General features: G+C 41.7%; 1 protein-coding gene across 7 annotated transcripts in view; it reads right to left on the bottom strand.

Annotated features, from left to right (window-relative positions):
- The window catches only part of PHF2 (PHD finger protein 2), a 145,204-nt gene that overhangs the window by 31,594 nt on the left and 98,122 nt on the right, over positions 1-15,488 (bottom strand). For 5 of the 7 annotated variants that reach the window (XM_073352167.1, XM_073352165.1, XM_073352171.1 and 2 more), the window contains 8 exons: positions 13,350-13,536; positions 12,579-12,741; positions 8,726-8,813; positions 7,452-7,558; positions 6,019-6,110; positions 2,715-2,804; positions 647-991; positions 20-139 (listed from right to left, as the gene is read on the bottom strand). In XM_073352167.1, coding sequence (XP_073208268.1) covers positions 20-139; positions 647-991; positions 2,715-2,804; positions 6,019-6,110; positions 7,452-7,558; positions 8,726-8,813; positions 12,579-12,741; positions 13,350-13,536 — 1,192 coding nt within the window. The remainder of the gene's footprint in view (positions 1-19; positions 140-646; positions 992-2,714; positions 2,805-6,018; positions 6,111-7,451; positions 7,559-8,725; positions 8,814-12,578; positions 12,742-13,349; positions 13,537-15,488) is intronic. The other 2 variants (XM_073352168.1, XM_073352166.1) reach the window with 2 other exon arrangements.

Below are 15,488 nucleotides of genomic sequence, written 5' to 3'. Positions count from 1 at the left end.
AGTTAACAACAGACTTTACCTTATATTTCCATTTGGCTTCCGTTTTGCTCTTATTGTGCTCTCGAATTTCAAATTTCTCCACCTCATTTTGCTTATTAACAACTTCCTTATTGGGAACACTTAAAACATTCTTTGCAGCCTGTAAAAAAATCACCACATACTCCTAAACAGGAAGGAGATGAGCTCCAGTTTTCCCAAGTTAATTACCCCCCCTTTATAAACATATATCTGAATTGGCTGGAAGAAAGAAATATTTTACGCCAAGAAAAAATCACACTGACACTGATTCTTTTTGACATAATAGCTGGAGTTTCAATCAAATATTAATGCTCAGAGAAATTAGAAAAATTTTTTTGTTTCTCCCTTGCCAAGGTCACTATAAAGAATGCTTTGATCTCCTATCTGTTGCTTCAGAGGCATGTTTCACAAACTGCATACAAACTACTTTTTAAAAGCCTTAATATTATTTCTTGTAGACCAAATTTAAACAATCAAGTGAAGTAGGGGGCAACCGGGTTCCATTGCAAAACTCTCATTATGTCAATGGAGCCAGCATTTTAATTTTTCCTGCATGAGACACCTGAACATAAGCCTTACTCCATGCTACTTAAAAACCATTGAGAGTAGTTAGAACAATGTAACGCACCTTCCCCTTCTTTGGCGTTTCAATTTTTGTCAAAGCCTCTTTCGTGTGCGCCTCCAGCAGGTCCAGATTTGGAATGGCGGGTGGCGGGCTTTCCTTCACTTTCTTTCCTTTCTTCTTCCCTTCTCCCTTGACTTTTGGAGTTTTGGGCGGTTTGGGGGGCTTGGGCGGTTTAGGAGGCTTGGGGGTTTTCACAGCTTTTGGAGTCTTTTTTTTCGGAACTTTTTCTACGGGTGGCGGAGGGGTAGTCTCTGGTACAGGCGAGGGCACTTCCTGCTTCTCCACAGGACAGATTTCCTCTACTTTCACATTGGCACTGACTTCTGTTTTGTTGACTTTGAAAGCATTCTGTAGTTTGGCAGAACATGGAAACATATTCAGTTCCAACTTCAAGACCATTAGTTATTCTGCAGCATCTCCCTTCCCTCATGGGAAATAAAACCTTAACACCTTCCTCTAAAGATAAGGATGCTCATGCCCAGGCTGGACAGGAAACATAGGGGAATCCTCAGGGAGCCTACAGCTTTCCAGCATGCTCCTGCACTGTTCCCTCCCAGCTGCTAGTGCAGAGGCCAGGTAAAAGGGATGAGGCTGGGGTTCCCTTACAACCAGCTGATCCCCACATCCCAGGACAATCCCTGGGAGCTGCTGACAGACAGCACAGATGACAGGTGCTTAGATCTTCACCAGAGGCTGGACTGGTGCTCAGGGGACTCAGGAATGGTAGCACAAGGGTGCCATTAAAAAAAATGCACCACACTAGGGACTCCGGTAGGGTGATCCACAGCTACTCTGGATAAACATACTAATTATCAGGCTTATTTGTAAAGCTGCATTTGATTTTCTAAAGTATCGGGATGCTTGTTCCAAACAAGACCAGTCACATAAGCTATACTTCCATAAGCAGAACGGCTGATTTCATATCAAAGCAGCTAATATTAATTGACTACACTTTAAGATGCAGATATTTATTTATATTTCCTTAGTTTGGTCTCTGGATTTTATTTGTCCTTTTCTTTTATCCAGAGAATTCCAATATGGAAAAAAAAACTTGTGAAATTAGATGGTCTTGTGTTTAAAATGCAAATCAGACATAACAGAATACATTTCAAATTAATTCAGATGTGATAAATGCAGCAGAACCGTGTTTCACACCCCCAGGTAAAATAAGCAGTAAAAAGCTGCACAGTTAAAATTAACAGCTTCTGACTAATTAAAAAGAAATTATTTTCTGCTTAAGTTGCCATTCTGATTTTATGTAAAAAGGCATAAAAGGAAGAGATAGATTTCAATGTCAGTGATTAAGGCATGGGTAGGAAAGAGATGGACCAAAACTAAATGTCAGTCTCAAAACACAAGAGAGAGCTTTATAGTGCATGTCATTAAATATACGGGGCCATCTATTACTCTAGATCCACTATAGGACTCCCACCAATATCAATGAGTCGTGTGCATGTGTATTAAGAGGCGTACTGTATATGGCCTACAGGTTTAGGTGCCACGTTATTAATTATTATTATTATTAATCATATTTATTCCAGTAGTGGCTAGGAAGCAGTTGAGCTAGGCACTGTACAAACAGAGTAGCAGTAGACAGGCCCTGCCTCGAAGAATTTACAATCTTAACAGAGAGCGCAGATGGTATGGTAGGGAAGGGGTGTAACACACGAGCAAAGTGATCAATAGGATCTTGGCAAACGTCATGTTAGTGCCATGATTTTTTTGTGGATTGAGTTAGGTGGGGATTAGCTAAAGAGAACGTGAAGTGAGATGGGTGAACAGAACAGAGCAGATGCGAAGAGAAAGGGGAGGAAAGAGGAGAATAAGGAGGAGCAGATGTGGATTGAGGCTGAGGAAGAGACTGTGAGGCAGGGTAAAAGGGGGTTCGGAGCAAACAGCCAATCAGCACAGGAGAGAGAATGCCTTAACATCACTGTTCCTAAATTTCCCATTAATTTTCCTGATAGGAATGTAATGAGAAAGCAATTCACTTATTTCAATAATCCTCTATTTTATGCTGCAGTTTACGAAAAATGCATGATGTAGTTAATATTATGGAAAGAACACAAACCTCACTTAATCTTATTTCTTTGGCAAGGTCCTTGATAAGTTGTGCTGGTTTAAAATGTTCCGGGAGTTCATCTTCATGGTCGGCTAGAGCCTAAAACAAAACACAGCCACTGTGCTGTTTTCACGCCCTTAATATTATTCTCACACACAATCAAAAGACTTGTCAACTGACCCATCTATATTTTTTCTATTTGTTCAGCTCAAGTAACACAAACAACATTAGATGATTCAGTTCAACTAAGAGACAAATATGTTGTTACCCTGTCAGTGTGTTATTTCTGCTCCCTATGGATAACTACTTATAAAATCAATAGTTCTTTTCAGATAGCATGTGTGATTTTACAACTGGAGCACTTCCTTTCTTTCCTCCCTCTGTGCCTTCTTTTGATAAGTTCATTTCCTACAGCTTCACCCAGAAGACTGGGTAGAGAACATCTCAGAAGAGTATCTTAATTGAGGATAATAGGTGAATCCCTTGCTGCCAGAGTGGGTTGGGAGCTAATGAAATTTGTACTCGCATGCCATGTTATAACATCCCAAGCTCTAATGTCAATAACTGCACCAGACCCCTATAAATTATTACTTGTTTGCACTTTTTTTATCCCACTATTTCATATCTGCTTACCAGGTTGACCAGTGGTTCTCAACCAGGGGTACACATACCCCTGAGGGTACTCAGAGGTCTTCCAGGGGGTACTCAACTCATCTAGATCAGTGTTTCTCAACCTGGGGGTTGCAGTTCCTGGGGGGTCATGGGACAGGTTTAGAGGGATCACAAGTGCAGGGCTGACATTAGGGGGTGGCGAGCAGGTCAATTCCCAGGACCCTGCACCACAGGGACCCCACAAAGCTAAGTTGCAAGCTTCAGCCCTGCCGCCCGGGGCTCAGGTTTCAGAGTAAGTACAATATTTATATTCCAATTGATTTATTTTATATTTATACAGTAAAAAACGAGAAAGTCAGCAATTTCTCAGTAATAGCGTGCTGTGACACTTCTGTATTTTTATGTCTGATTTTGTAAGCAAGTAGTTTTTAAGTGAGGTGAAACCTGGGGGTACGCAAGACAAATCAGATTCCTGAAAGGGGTACAGTAGTCTGGAAAGTTTGAGAGCCACTTTGGTAGACAAGTAAATAGGGTGACAGTGAGGAGAGAACTTCCAAACCAGAGTCCGCTCTGACACCCAGAGGACATGGACTGCAGGTTACTAAGGACCAAAGTTTGAGCTCGGCATTAACCAGTCTTCCATTGCTGTGGGCTGATTGGATGCAAATAAGGCACAGACATCTAACTGATCTAAATTCTATGTACAAACTTGTGCCCTCCGTTGCTCACGCCCTGCCAGAACAGAATCCAGTGTCTGAAAATCTGACCCTACATCTGTCAATCCCTGCTGCAGGTTCCCTAATTGTGACCCTACAGGTATGCTGTGATGTACTTGGAAATTCAGCAGCTAATCTTAAGAGACATGGAACAAGTAAATCAATTCTATGTAGGAACAATTATGAAACAGTCACACTTTATATTAAGGTTCCAAATAGCTCATAAAGGATAAATCAATGAGTAAATGACAGCTTCATAAGTTAATGAATTATTATAGAATCCAACAGATCAAAGGGTGGCTTATTACTCTGGCTTAAAACCATTAATAACATCTATTGATATGCTTATAAGCACCTATACTACTCATGGCTGTGACATGCTTATGACATCAATTAATCATTCATTAACCCTTTATAAACTATTTATAGATGGAAACAATATTAAGTGTGACCCATGAAATCATAACTGAACTTTAATGAGTTGCAGCAATATAAGTGAGGCGGAGTTGCTCTGACAATATGCATTCCTGATTACAATTCCTGTTGCTTTTCTTAGTTAGAAGCAAGAAGCCAAAGCAGAAGAAAACAAAAACTGACTGGAGCTAGAAATGCCATTTTTCTCTGGATTGACCCGCTCCCTTCTTCTTTTCAGTTTGCATCTTTCTAAACGTTTGTCCTTGTGGGGACCACCAGAACGTGTGCACAACCTTATCTCTCTCAGAAGAGGTGTGCCCTTCCCCTTGAAGTTCCCACCTGTTGAGACGACTTCCACAGACAGACAGGATCATTTGTAGTAGCCTCTTCCGAGACATTTGTAACTGCAGTACAAGTCTGCAGTGGCTGTAGGCTCATAAACTCTCCTCCTGACAAGTTTTCAGCATGGCAGATATCTTTAACTCCTACACTAAAAGAAGGTACCAGGCCAGATGTTTATCTGGTGTAAATGGGAGTATCACCATTGACTTCAATGGAGCTGCTCTGATTTACGGCAACCAAGAAAAGATGTCAGAAAGTGTCGAGTAGTGTTTACATCGATGTATTTCTGACCCTATCCTCAAGAGTTACATCAAGGAAAAAAAAGCATAAAATTAAAAACCAAAAGGAATTAGACTGATTAAAAGAAGAAAATAGTGATTACTGGGATCACTCATAATGGGGCTCCCCTTTAAAAACGGTGTCTCTTAGAAACTAAAGGTCAGAGGATTGGTGATGGAATATGGTGCCTTTTTCTTCTATATACGGTTCAACTATATACCAGGTCAGTAGTTTATGAAAGTTATGTCCATTTGACATTTGTTGGGTGGCCTGTGAGCAATGACTGGTGGTGTTAGTTCTGCTCAGCAGACTTCATCACAACACCATCAGCACAAGTGACGCACAGTTGGCAGACTCATCAGAAAAGCCAAGGACTGACTGGGTATGGAGACCCAACTAGCCTTGTACCTCTGCAAATGGTTCCACTCAATTAGGGCTGAGCTACACTGGATGAGCAGACCATACCATTTGAGGAAACTTGCAGGGCTAGTGTTTCTATTGCTCCTGTTTTGTGATTGAACAGCGGAGTTCTGCCTCCTCGCTAAAGCTCCTGTCCTCTCACTTAACACGGGTGTAAATCAAGAGTAACTTCACAGAGGCCAGTTGAGCTACAACTGGTGTATTTGAGAGGAAATTCGGGCCTGCAAGGTCTCCAATCTTTTGAAGTCTTCTCTAGCTCCAAGGTGTGCAGCTTGTTGTCAATTCATCTTGGTTTTCAAGAAGCAGGGACACTTTTATGCACATAATTATATGCCTGACTTTTAGTATCTCAGGCTACCAGCTGCTCCACTAATAATATATGCCCCTATCTCCCTCTCTCCAAGAAACTAGGATTACTGATTTTGCTACATGGATGCTATTTTTGTTCTTCTGTCCTATTCTTTGTTCTTGCTACAACACAAAGCAATGAAACAGGATATTTAAAAAAAAAAAAAAAGACATTTTCCTACCTGTTTTTTAGTCCACGACCTGAAAGCACCATTAAGAATTTTTGCCCCTTGGACTAAATGAGAAGGAGGCTGCTGCCCAGCTTTGTGCAAACCTAAGCAAAGGAAATATTCAATAATATTCAACCATGGTGGCCAATTTTCTATTTAAAATTATTTACTAAAAAATGTCTATCTGTGCACTGAGGTGGGAGGTGAGGGGGTATTTGGAGCCACAAACACTGGTCTTAGGACACAAATGTTTGTGGTTTACCTTAGTGCTCAGACTCTCATTGACTTTGGCGGACTTTAAATCAGGCCCTTACTTTGTATATCTGCTGCTCTCTTTTATTTCTGCTACAATTAAATGATACTGGTCACTCTGAATAAAAAAACTGGTATCTAAAATACTTCATTAAAGAGGGCTGCCACAGATTAGATGCCTATAACATAACACACTGCTTTCATCAGGCAAACAATTTATCTGTTGTTTTGGAGATATAAGGTATCCCAAATAATTCTGCTCATTATAGTTTTGTTCATAGCTAAGTCAAAAGGAGACCCCGTTGAAGCCCACATGCAAATGAAACTTTGGTCTTACTTATTTAAATTATATCCATTTATTTTATTTATTTAAAAAAGATCTCTGAGTTTCTCTCTTGCCAGATGATGCTGTGACAAGAAATTAAGATGAAGAGCAAAATAATTACAGTAAATAAAACGTGTGTGTGGTATCTATGTATATAATGTGTCTGTTAACTTTGAAGCAATCCAGTTCAGCAGCTCTTGTGCTCCCAGAAAACTTTACTTTTCAGCATCTGTGAAAGTCACATTGACATTACCAAGTGACCGGATTCTGCTGCCCTTACAACCAGGTAATTAGCAACTTGTTGAAGAAGTAGTTCTGTTAAAATCAATGGAGCACTTGAGAAATGAGTCACTACTCAATCTAAGGTCGGCAGAATTTGGCAGAGCATAGGGCATGACTGCAAATCTGGCACTCAGACTCTCTGGAAAAGCGATACTACCTTACAATGCCGTTGCCCTGTGATACAACTCAGCTCTGTCTTCAACTCTGCTAAACTGTTTAGGGGCTTTAGCATAGATAAGAGACAGAGAGAGGCTCCTCTCTGCACTACAAAATGTAATAATCCCTTTAAATGATTTGGGGGGAAATTACTGTATTATAAGATGGTGACCTGACATGGTTGTACTAGTAGGTCAGTACTTTCCAAATTTGTATATGTTCTTTTTACCCTACACACCAGCTAAGCACATTTATCTTTACCTTCTGTTGGTATCTTAGGTAAAATGCAAAGACTTGATTCTGCTAGATCAAGAACTGGTGATTTTGGCCTCTGTCCATCTTTTGGCTTGCACATCAACGGAAAATAATGATAACTCTATCCTCACATAACCACAGCTGAGAAAACAGAGTGCATGGAACAGTGTTCTACCTTTGAATGTCTCCAGCAGATGCTTTCCCATATACCAACATGCTGTTTCAAAATTTGGAAACTGGGTTAAGCTGACAATTTTCAACCGCCTTTCCACTTCGTACGCTCTGTGATACAAAGCGAGAATGCACTTTAAGTGTAACGGACTGCAAGCAGCATTACAAGTGAAAAAAACGTATAGCTCATTGACACATTAGAATGCAAACATCTTATGGATTTATTTCCCAGATTTGTATTTTTTAATCAACTAGGCTGGAATCAATCCTAAAACACAACATTAAAATAACACAAGTAAAAAGAAACAGTAAATTAAGGATGGAAAATGGTCTCATTGCACAATTTGTCTGACCTCAGAACAGACCTTTACTTTACACTTGGTAAGGTCTCCAGCTGGGCAGTTAGAAGGCCATATTCAGAAGGGTGCACAGTGTGTTGTAAGGTACATCTCCCACAGTAATGTAACATATCTCTTTTCTTCTGGTGCCCTCGTGCGTAAATTAAAACAACGTACTGTATGTCTACACTGCAACCAAGGAGTATGTATGCAGCATGTGTAGACATACCTAGCTAGCTCATAAACTGATAACAGTGAAGCCATGGCAGCACACACTTCACAGCAGGCTGTGACAAGCCCACTTGGAGCCCTGGGTAATTACTCGGGCAGCTAGCCCACATTGAAGTCCATGATGTGGTGGCCTCATCGCTATTGGAATGTGAACTAGCTGGATCGGTAGCATAGTTGAGGGTAAATATGGCTAAAGAGAGTTTACCCACTTACTTCTTGTTTGGGGAACATGGAGTTTAGTTTAGGTTAATTCACCCACTTCTTTTTTTTACCAATACACCACTGAGCCAGATTGGAGCTACCCTGGATGTGTCTACACATGCTGCAATTCACCCAACAATCAAAGTGCAGACACACCCTTAGATACCCTTGCATTTAATTAGATTGAGGGTAAATAATGTCTTGAGGAGTCTAAGTATAAATGAGTTTAAGGAAGCGGAAGTGTCTAACTTTTGCATTGCTTCTAATTTGGCCCATAACATACATGGGGACATAAATATTAAATATTCAAGCTAATTCTTAAAAGAGAGTATGGCTCAATTCATGGTCTGTTTGACCTGTAAAGGAAATCTTAAGTTCCTTACAACTAAAATTAGCCCTGAACCAAAATTTCAGACTCCAAATCAACAAGTGATTCCAAATACAGAACCTCAATCTGAAATCAAAGTACAGATAAAATTGATAAGGAAAAGCTGAAAACACAAAGTACCTCATCTGCATTTCAACACTTAGGCTATGTAGAAAATGTCCCGCAAATGCTAGGCAGTCTACAGGTGTGAGAGTTGCATAAATCCAACCTGTGAAAGACAGAGAAATAAAAGAGACACTTTGAGTAAAACCTGGAATTGTTATCACTGATAACTTGTAACAGCATGCTGCTGCAGTCCATGTAGTATCTTACTTCCTGTGTGGCCATCCAGATCATGGGCCCATTCCAGCCCTTTTAGTAAGCAAGGGTTATTCTGTTGTAGTAAATAGAGTTGCACGTACTTAAATCAGGGCTGAATTAGCCCCCGCTGTTTACATTGTACATAAGGGCCTGATCCTGTAACATGCGGAGCACCTTCATCTCCCATGGGAGTCTTGCTAATTCACTTGCAGCAAGATCAGAGAGAGAGAGAGAGAAGATGTTGCACAGATCAGTCAGAGAGCGACTGTTTTATTGTTACTCTGAAAAACAGCAGGAACAGAACAGTACCTGTTTTCAGACCATCAAGTGTAAAAAACCCCAAGTGTTGACAACTCCTGATAAGGGCTTCAAGCGTGGTGCTATGAACAGGTATTTTCCAAATATTTTATTTTCATACCAAAAAGCTGCTCCCAATTGAACCCCCTCACATAGGGATCCTGTAAACTGCTCAGTGTTTACTCCGCCAGACAGTTTCACATATGGTCATCAGAAAAACGTCTACTTTCTACTTTTTATGGTCAAAGCAAAAAATTCAAGTGCGTAATTAATTCTGACTACACAGAGAAAGAAATGGGTGCTCTGGATGCTGCCTGTAAAGCATGAGTACCAGGATAAATATTATTAATAACTGTTTGTCTTACTGCAGCACCGAGACATGCCAACTCAAATAGGAGCCCCATTGTTCGAGGCACTGTATAAACAGAGAGAGAATCCCTGCCCCAAAGAGCTGACTGTCTAAAGGGGTGGAGGGGAAACTGAGGCATGGGGAGGGAAAGAGGCACAAACAGGTCTGAGGTAGAGCCATGAGTAGAATCCAGATCTCATGAAACCCAGTGCAGTGTCCCATCCACTGGACTGTGCTACTTCTCATCAGGCTGCATCTCTATAAAGATGCCGGTGCTGAGAATATGGGGGTTGAAAAAGCAAAATCTACCATCCACAATCTGCAGCTAGGGTTTGAATGTATAGTGCAGCATTCAGGCAACTGCTTCTCCAGTCTATGGGCTGGAGTGGAACAATGGCCAGAGACACAGACCCTTAGCTCCCCAGTATCATAGGAAAACAAAGACTCTGAAAAGGACTTAGGAGTCTAAGGGTGTGTCTACACTGCCATAAGAGACCGACGGCAATGGTGGCTGACTCAGGCTCGCAGGGCTTAAAATTGCAGTGTAGACATTCATGCTTAGGCTGGCACCTGGCCTCTGAGACCCCACGAGGGGACTAGGTCTCAGAACCAGGGCTCTAGCCATAGGCCAGGGCTGGAGCACCCATGGGGAGAAAATGGTGGGTGCAGAGCACCCACTGGCAGCCCCCCTGTCAGAACTTCCCACAACACCTCCTGCCTGCCAGTGTCCCACCAATTAGCACCTCGGGGGAGGGGGCGGAATTGGGCGGGGAGAGGCGTGGAGCGGGGGCAGGAAGAGGCAGGGTGGGACCTTGGGGGAGGGGAGAAGTGGGGGTGGGGCCTGGGACAGAGCAACATTGTAAAGTTGGCGCCTGTGGTTCCAGCCCAAGCCTGAAAGTCTGCATTGCAATTTTTAGCCCCGCAACGCCAAGACAGCAGACTCAGGCTCTGAGACTCGGTGCCGCAGGGTTTTTACTGCAATGCAGACATACCCCAGTGGCCAAGCAACTCAGCATGAGCTCCCAAATACAATGCTGTGCCAACAAGGGCTTATGGGAACCCGGAATGTATAAACAGGGGGGTAGTGAGGAGGAGTACAGAGGCGATTTTACCTCTGTAGACAGCGTTGGTGAGACCAATATTGGAATACTGAGTACAGTTCAGTGTCCACATTACAAAGGACGTTGAACAATTGGAGATGGTGCAGAAAAGAGCCCCCAAAATCATTTGAGGGCTGGAGAAAGGGCCTTGCAGTGAAGGACTTCCAGCATGCGATCTGTTTCGCTTCTCAAAAAGAAGATGGACAGGTGACTTGATGACAGTATATAACTAAGTACTTGCACAGGGAGAAAACACAAGGTACTAAAGGGTTCTTTACTCTAGTGCAGAATGGTGGAACAAAAACCAGGGGCTGGACACAGAAGCCAGACCAATTCAAATTAGAAATAAGGCACCAATTTTTAATAGTGAGGGTGATCATCTGCTGAAACATTCTACAAAGGGAAGGGAGGGATTTTGCATTTTTTCATATCTTCATGTCAAGACTTGGCGCCTTTCTGGAAGACATACTTTAGCCGAACACATGACTGGGCTCAATACAGAGGTGACTGGGGGAAATGTAACAGTCTGTGCTATACAGAAGGTCAGCCTGGATGATCTGATGTTCCCTTCTGGCCTTCATAAACTCTCTGAATCTATTACTATTCTCTTGAATCAGTTCTGGTGTCTTAATTCATGACAGAATGCCATGCAACTCGTTTTAGGATGTCTCAAATGTGTAATACAAATATTAACATTATATATATTATATTAAAAAATTTTCTTCAGAGCTGCTAGGTGGTTTTATAGAAATTCTTATTAATGAAATTAAGGCCTCTAAATATCTCTGTTCAATCTGAATATTTCTGTTTCACAGAACGGTCCAAATTAGTGATTTTAAGAAACTTAATAGATCACTTAGTCCATCCCTGTAACAGTGCAGGATTGTCCCCTGAGGTATATTTTCTAATGCTTTGTCCAGTCCCGTTTTAAATGTCTTCCGTCACTGCCTTTGGGAGGCTTTTCAACAGATGAATAGATTTCACCCTTATAAAATGTTCATGATGTTCAGACAAAACACTCCTTTGCTTAACTCAACCCAATTACTCCTAGATCATCCTAAATAATTCCTCTCTCTCTCTCCCGGGAGTTTACTCCTTTTAAATATTGGTACAGTATAATATTCTTTGGCCAGAGTCTGCCTTCCTTTGCATCTCCACAGCACTAGGGAAGTCAGCACTATAGAAGTGGTCAACATTTTTCAAATTTCTCAGGGGGGACTGCATGCACCATGGAGGTTCTGCTTCTCGACCTGCACTCCTGATTCAGAAAAGCATGCAGAACTGCTGCCTTGAATGAGTGCGCTTTCCCAGGTGGCCCAGTGGTTCGAGTGCTAGCCATGGATTTGGGAGACCCAGGTTCAATTTCCAGCCCTGCCACAAACTCCATGTGTGTGACCTTGGGAGAGTCATGCAGCCGCTATGTCTCAGTTCCTTATTGGGAAAATACTTTCCTACCTCACAGGGGTGTTGTGAGGATAAATACTCTATAGAGCATGAGGTGGTCAGACCCTATGGTAAAGGGGGCCACACAAATACCTAAAATAGACAGACTTCCTGCACTGAGACCTCTGTTAATTCTTCTTCCTGCCCCCTCCTTTTGACATGGAAGGCAGAGAGGAACATGGAGCTCGGTTAGAGCAGAATACTCGCTGAACATCATTGAAATGACAGACAAGTAATAAGGATCTCTGGTTTAAATTACGATAATATCTGCTGTTCAGTATGCACCATGTAAATGACAATAAAGCAAGGCACACAGAATCTGTGCTTCATCTGATGAGGCCAACCGAGTAAGCACACAAAATACCATTTTTCCCCAGAGAAGAGAATAATTTATAATTAGGCAAAGCTTGCACGCACAAAGCAGCACTTGTTCTTAATATTCCAGGGAATACTCTACACAGAACACCTTTAGCAACCTACTCACCTGATGGGATAAAGAGCGTTTGTCCTTGCTTAACTGTGCATTTATAACATTTATCCACTTGGTCTGCAAAAAACATCTCACTGTGATTTGCTGCTGACTGCCAGCGTTCATACAGGGAAATGTTTGCAGAGGCCGGTTTGATGAGATAAAATATCTTTTCTCCCTGAATTGAAAAAAAAGATGCAGCTAGCAACAAACATCCAAACCAAATGAAACTGCAACAGAATGGCTGTTGGACTGCATATTTTAACACACTTTAAATAAGGTTTGCTAGACGATTTTGAATAGAATCCCAGTATAGTAACATAACAGAAAACGGAATCACATACAGTCTAAGAAGTTTTTTAAAAAAGGATCATGTGTTTATATACAAACGTGTACAAAGTTCATTATTAGTAGATAATTGCTCAGACTTTGGGATCATATTAGTGACAGATGGAAAAGACCTACTGTATCAGAGTAACAGCAGAATAGAATAATACTAATAACATTTAAACTTTATAGAGAGATTTAAATTTAGAAAGTACTGCACAAACATTAACTAATTAATCCTTAAATTAGAGTGCTCTGAAAGAGAAGATTTAGACAATTTATACATTATGGGCCATATCCTTGGTGTAAACTGGCATAGCACCAATTAACGGCGCTACACTGAGTTACAACAGTTGAGGACCTGGTTACACTTTACCTTAGCCAAAGAGCTCCGAAGTGTTTCATGATGGTCTAAGAATTAAATTGGTTATTAAATGGAAGTAAAATGTAACTCCTTACTTTCAGCACGTGGTACCAAGCCGATGCCCCTCCAGAGTCTATGTGAAAATCTGTGTAGCTGTCCTTCACACATATCAGGCAGTACTTGGTCACTTTTGGTTTTGCCAGCAGAGCATCATCAGGCCAATAATTCTCCACCCAAGACAGCTTTTTAACGATGTCTGGTGGTTCTACAAAACTGGACATTCTTAACAGAGGGGATAAAAAACCTTTTTAATAATGATCAAAATAACCATCATGTACAGAAAGGAAAGGGCTGGATTCTGATCTTTTACATCAATCTGAATCTGGAGCAACTTCATACCTGTCAATGGAGTTATTCTGAATTTAGAGCAAAGTAATTAAGATCAGAACCTGATCTGGAATATTTCAGGCATAAGGAAACTATACTTTTACAATAAGCTGAAAAATGTTCACAAGCAGAAGTTGGCAGGATTTAAATCTCTTCATGAAATATGCTGATACTTTACTGGTCTGTGGACTTATGCTGCTGGCATTATTAATGTTGTTTAATAATGGTTTACAGTGGTTGCATGGTTTACAGTGTCAATATTGTGCTGTTTAGGGTCAGTGACTGTATGGTGGCATACAGTAGGCATGTTCCATTTTGATGTCACGGATAGGAGGAGTCCAGGTGGGCTGAGAAATTACCCCTTTTCTTGGCAAAGTGAGCTGGCCATTCTTAATACAATTAATGAGGGCTTGAGCCACTTCTGGTCTCAGTGATTTCTCAAAAACTTCAAATGAGGAGAAAGTGTTATTCAGGGAGCTCATTCAAGCACATTCAATCACAAGTTGACATGAAGAACTGAAAAAGTGACTATGTAGTGCTCGAACTAAATTAACCTTTTACTTAAACCAGGTCAATACTTAGAACAAATATTTGTTTCTCCAACACAGGGCACTTTAAAATGTCACTTAAATGAGAGCATCTGAACATCAATCTAAAATTATATGCTCCCGTTTGACAGGCATATATCATTTATGCTCACCGCCAGAGCCTGATAACATTGTTCCAGTTAAAATGGCAGGGAAAGATGGAGTGTGAGATTCAATTAAAATGTCACGGTCTTTGTTAAGAAATAAAATATTTGGTAGTTGATGTCTAAATCAGCAGCATATGAGTGATGGCTCCAGCAATCCTGAGAATAAAAGACCTCCCATCATTGTTGTCTCCTAAAAGTGAAAAGCTGTAAAATCCCTATTGAAAATACTTATAATCATTGAACTCTGAAATTACTTTAGATTCTTTATGTGGAAACAAGCTTAAATCACTAAGGGTATGTCTCCACTACGAAATTAGGTCAAATTTATAGAAGTCGATTTTTTAGAAAGCAATTTTATACAGTCGATTGTGTGTGTCCCCACACTAATGCACTAAGCGCATTAAGTCGGCGGAGTGTGTCCACAGTACCGAGGTTAGCGTCGACTTTCAGAGCATTGCACTGTGGGTAGCTATCCCACAGTTCCCGCAGACTCCACCACCCATTGGAATTCTGGGTTAAGCTCCCAATGCCTGATGGGGCAAAAACATTGTTACGGGTGGTTTTGGGTACGTCGTCAGTCGCCCCTCCCTCTGTGAAAGCAACAGCAGACAATCGTTTTGCACCTTTTTTCCATGCGGGTGCCATACTGCTTTCAGCAGACGGTGCATTAGGACTGCTAACCGTCGTCGTCATCCACCGCTTCCGCTGCCACTATGCTCTCCTGATGCTATGAATCCACCTTGCAGGTCCTCTATATGACTGTCATCATCCACCGCTTCCGCTGGCACTCTGCTCTCCTGGTGGTCTCGCAGGGCCGCTTCCGTTGCAACTCTGCTCGGCTGCCCTTGTCTCGCCATACCACGGCAAGCATGCAGCCTGCTCAGCTGTTGTGTCCTGGCAGCAGACAGTGCAGTAGGTCTGCAAAACTGGTCATCCAACCACCGCTTCCCCTGCAACTCTGCTCTCCTGCATACGCCATACCACGACAAGCATGGAGCCCGCTCAGATCACCGCAGCAGTTATGAGCATTGTAAACATTATCATGCAGTATATGCAGAACCAGAACCTGCAAAAGCAGGCGAGGAGGCGACAGCAGCGCGGTGATGAGAGGGATGAGGACATGGACACAGACTTCTCTCAAAGTATGGGCCCC

This window comes from Lepidochelys kempii, chromosome 7, assembly GCF_965140265.1.
Source record: "Lepidochelys kempii isolate rLepKem1 chromosome 7, rLepKem1.hap2, whole genome shotgun sequence".
In the NCBI taxonomy this organism is placed as follows: Eukaryota; Metazoa; Chordata; order Testudines; family Cheloniidae; genus Lepidochelys; species Lepidochelys kempii.
The sequence above is the reverse complement of the archived record's forward strand: the minus strand, read 5'-3'. Positions and strand labels throughout refer to the sequence as shown.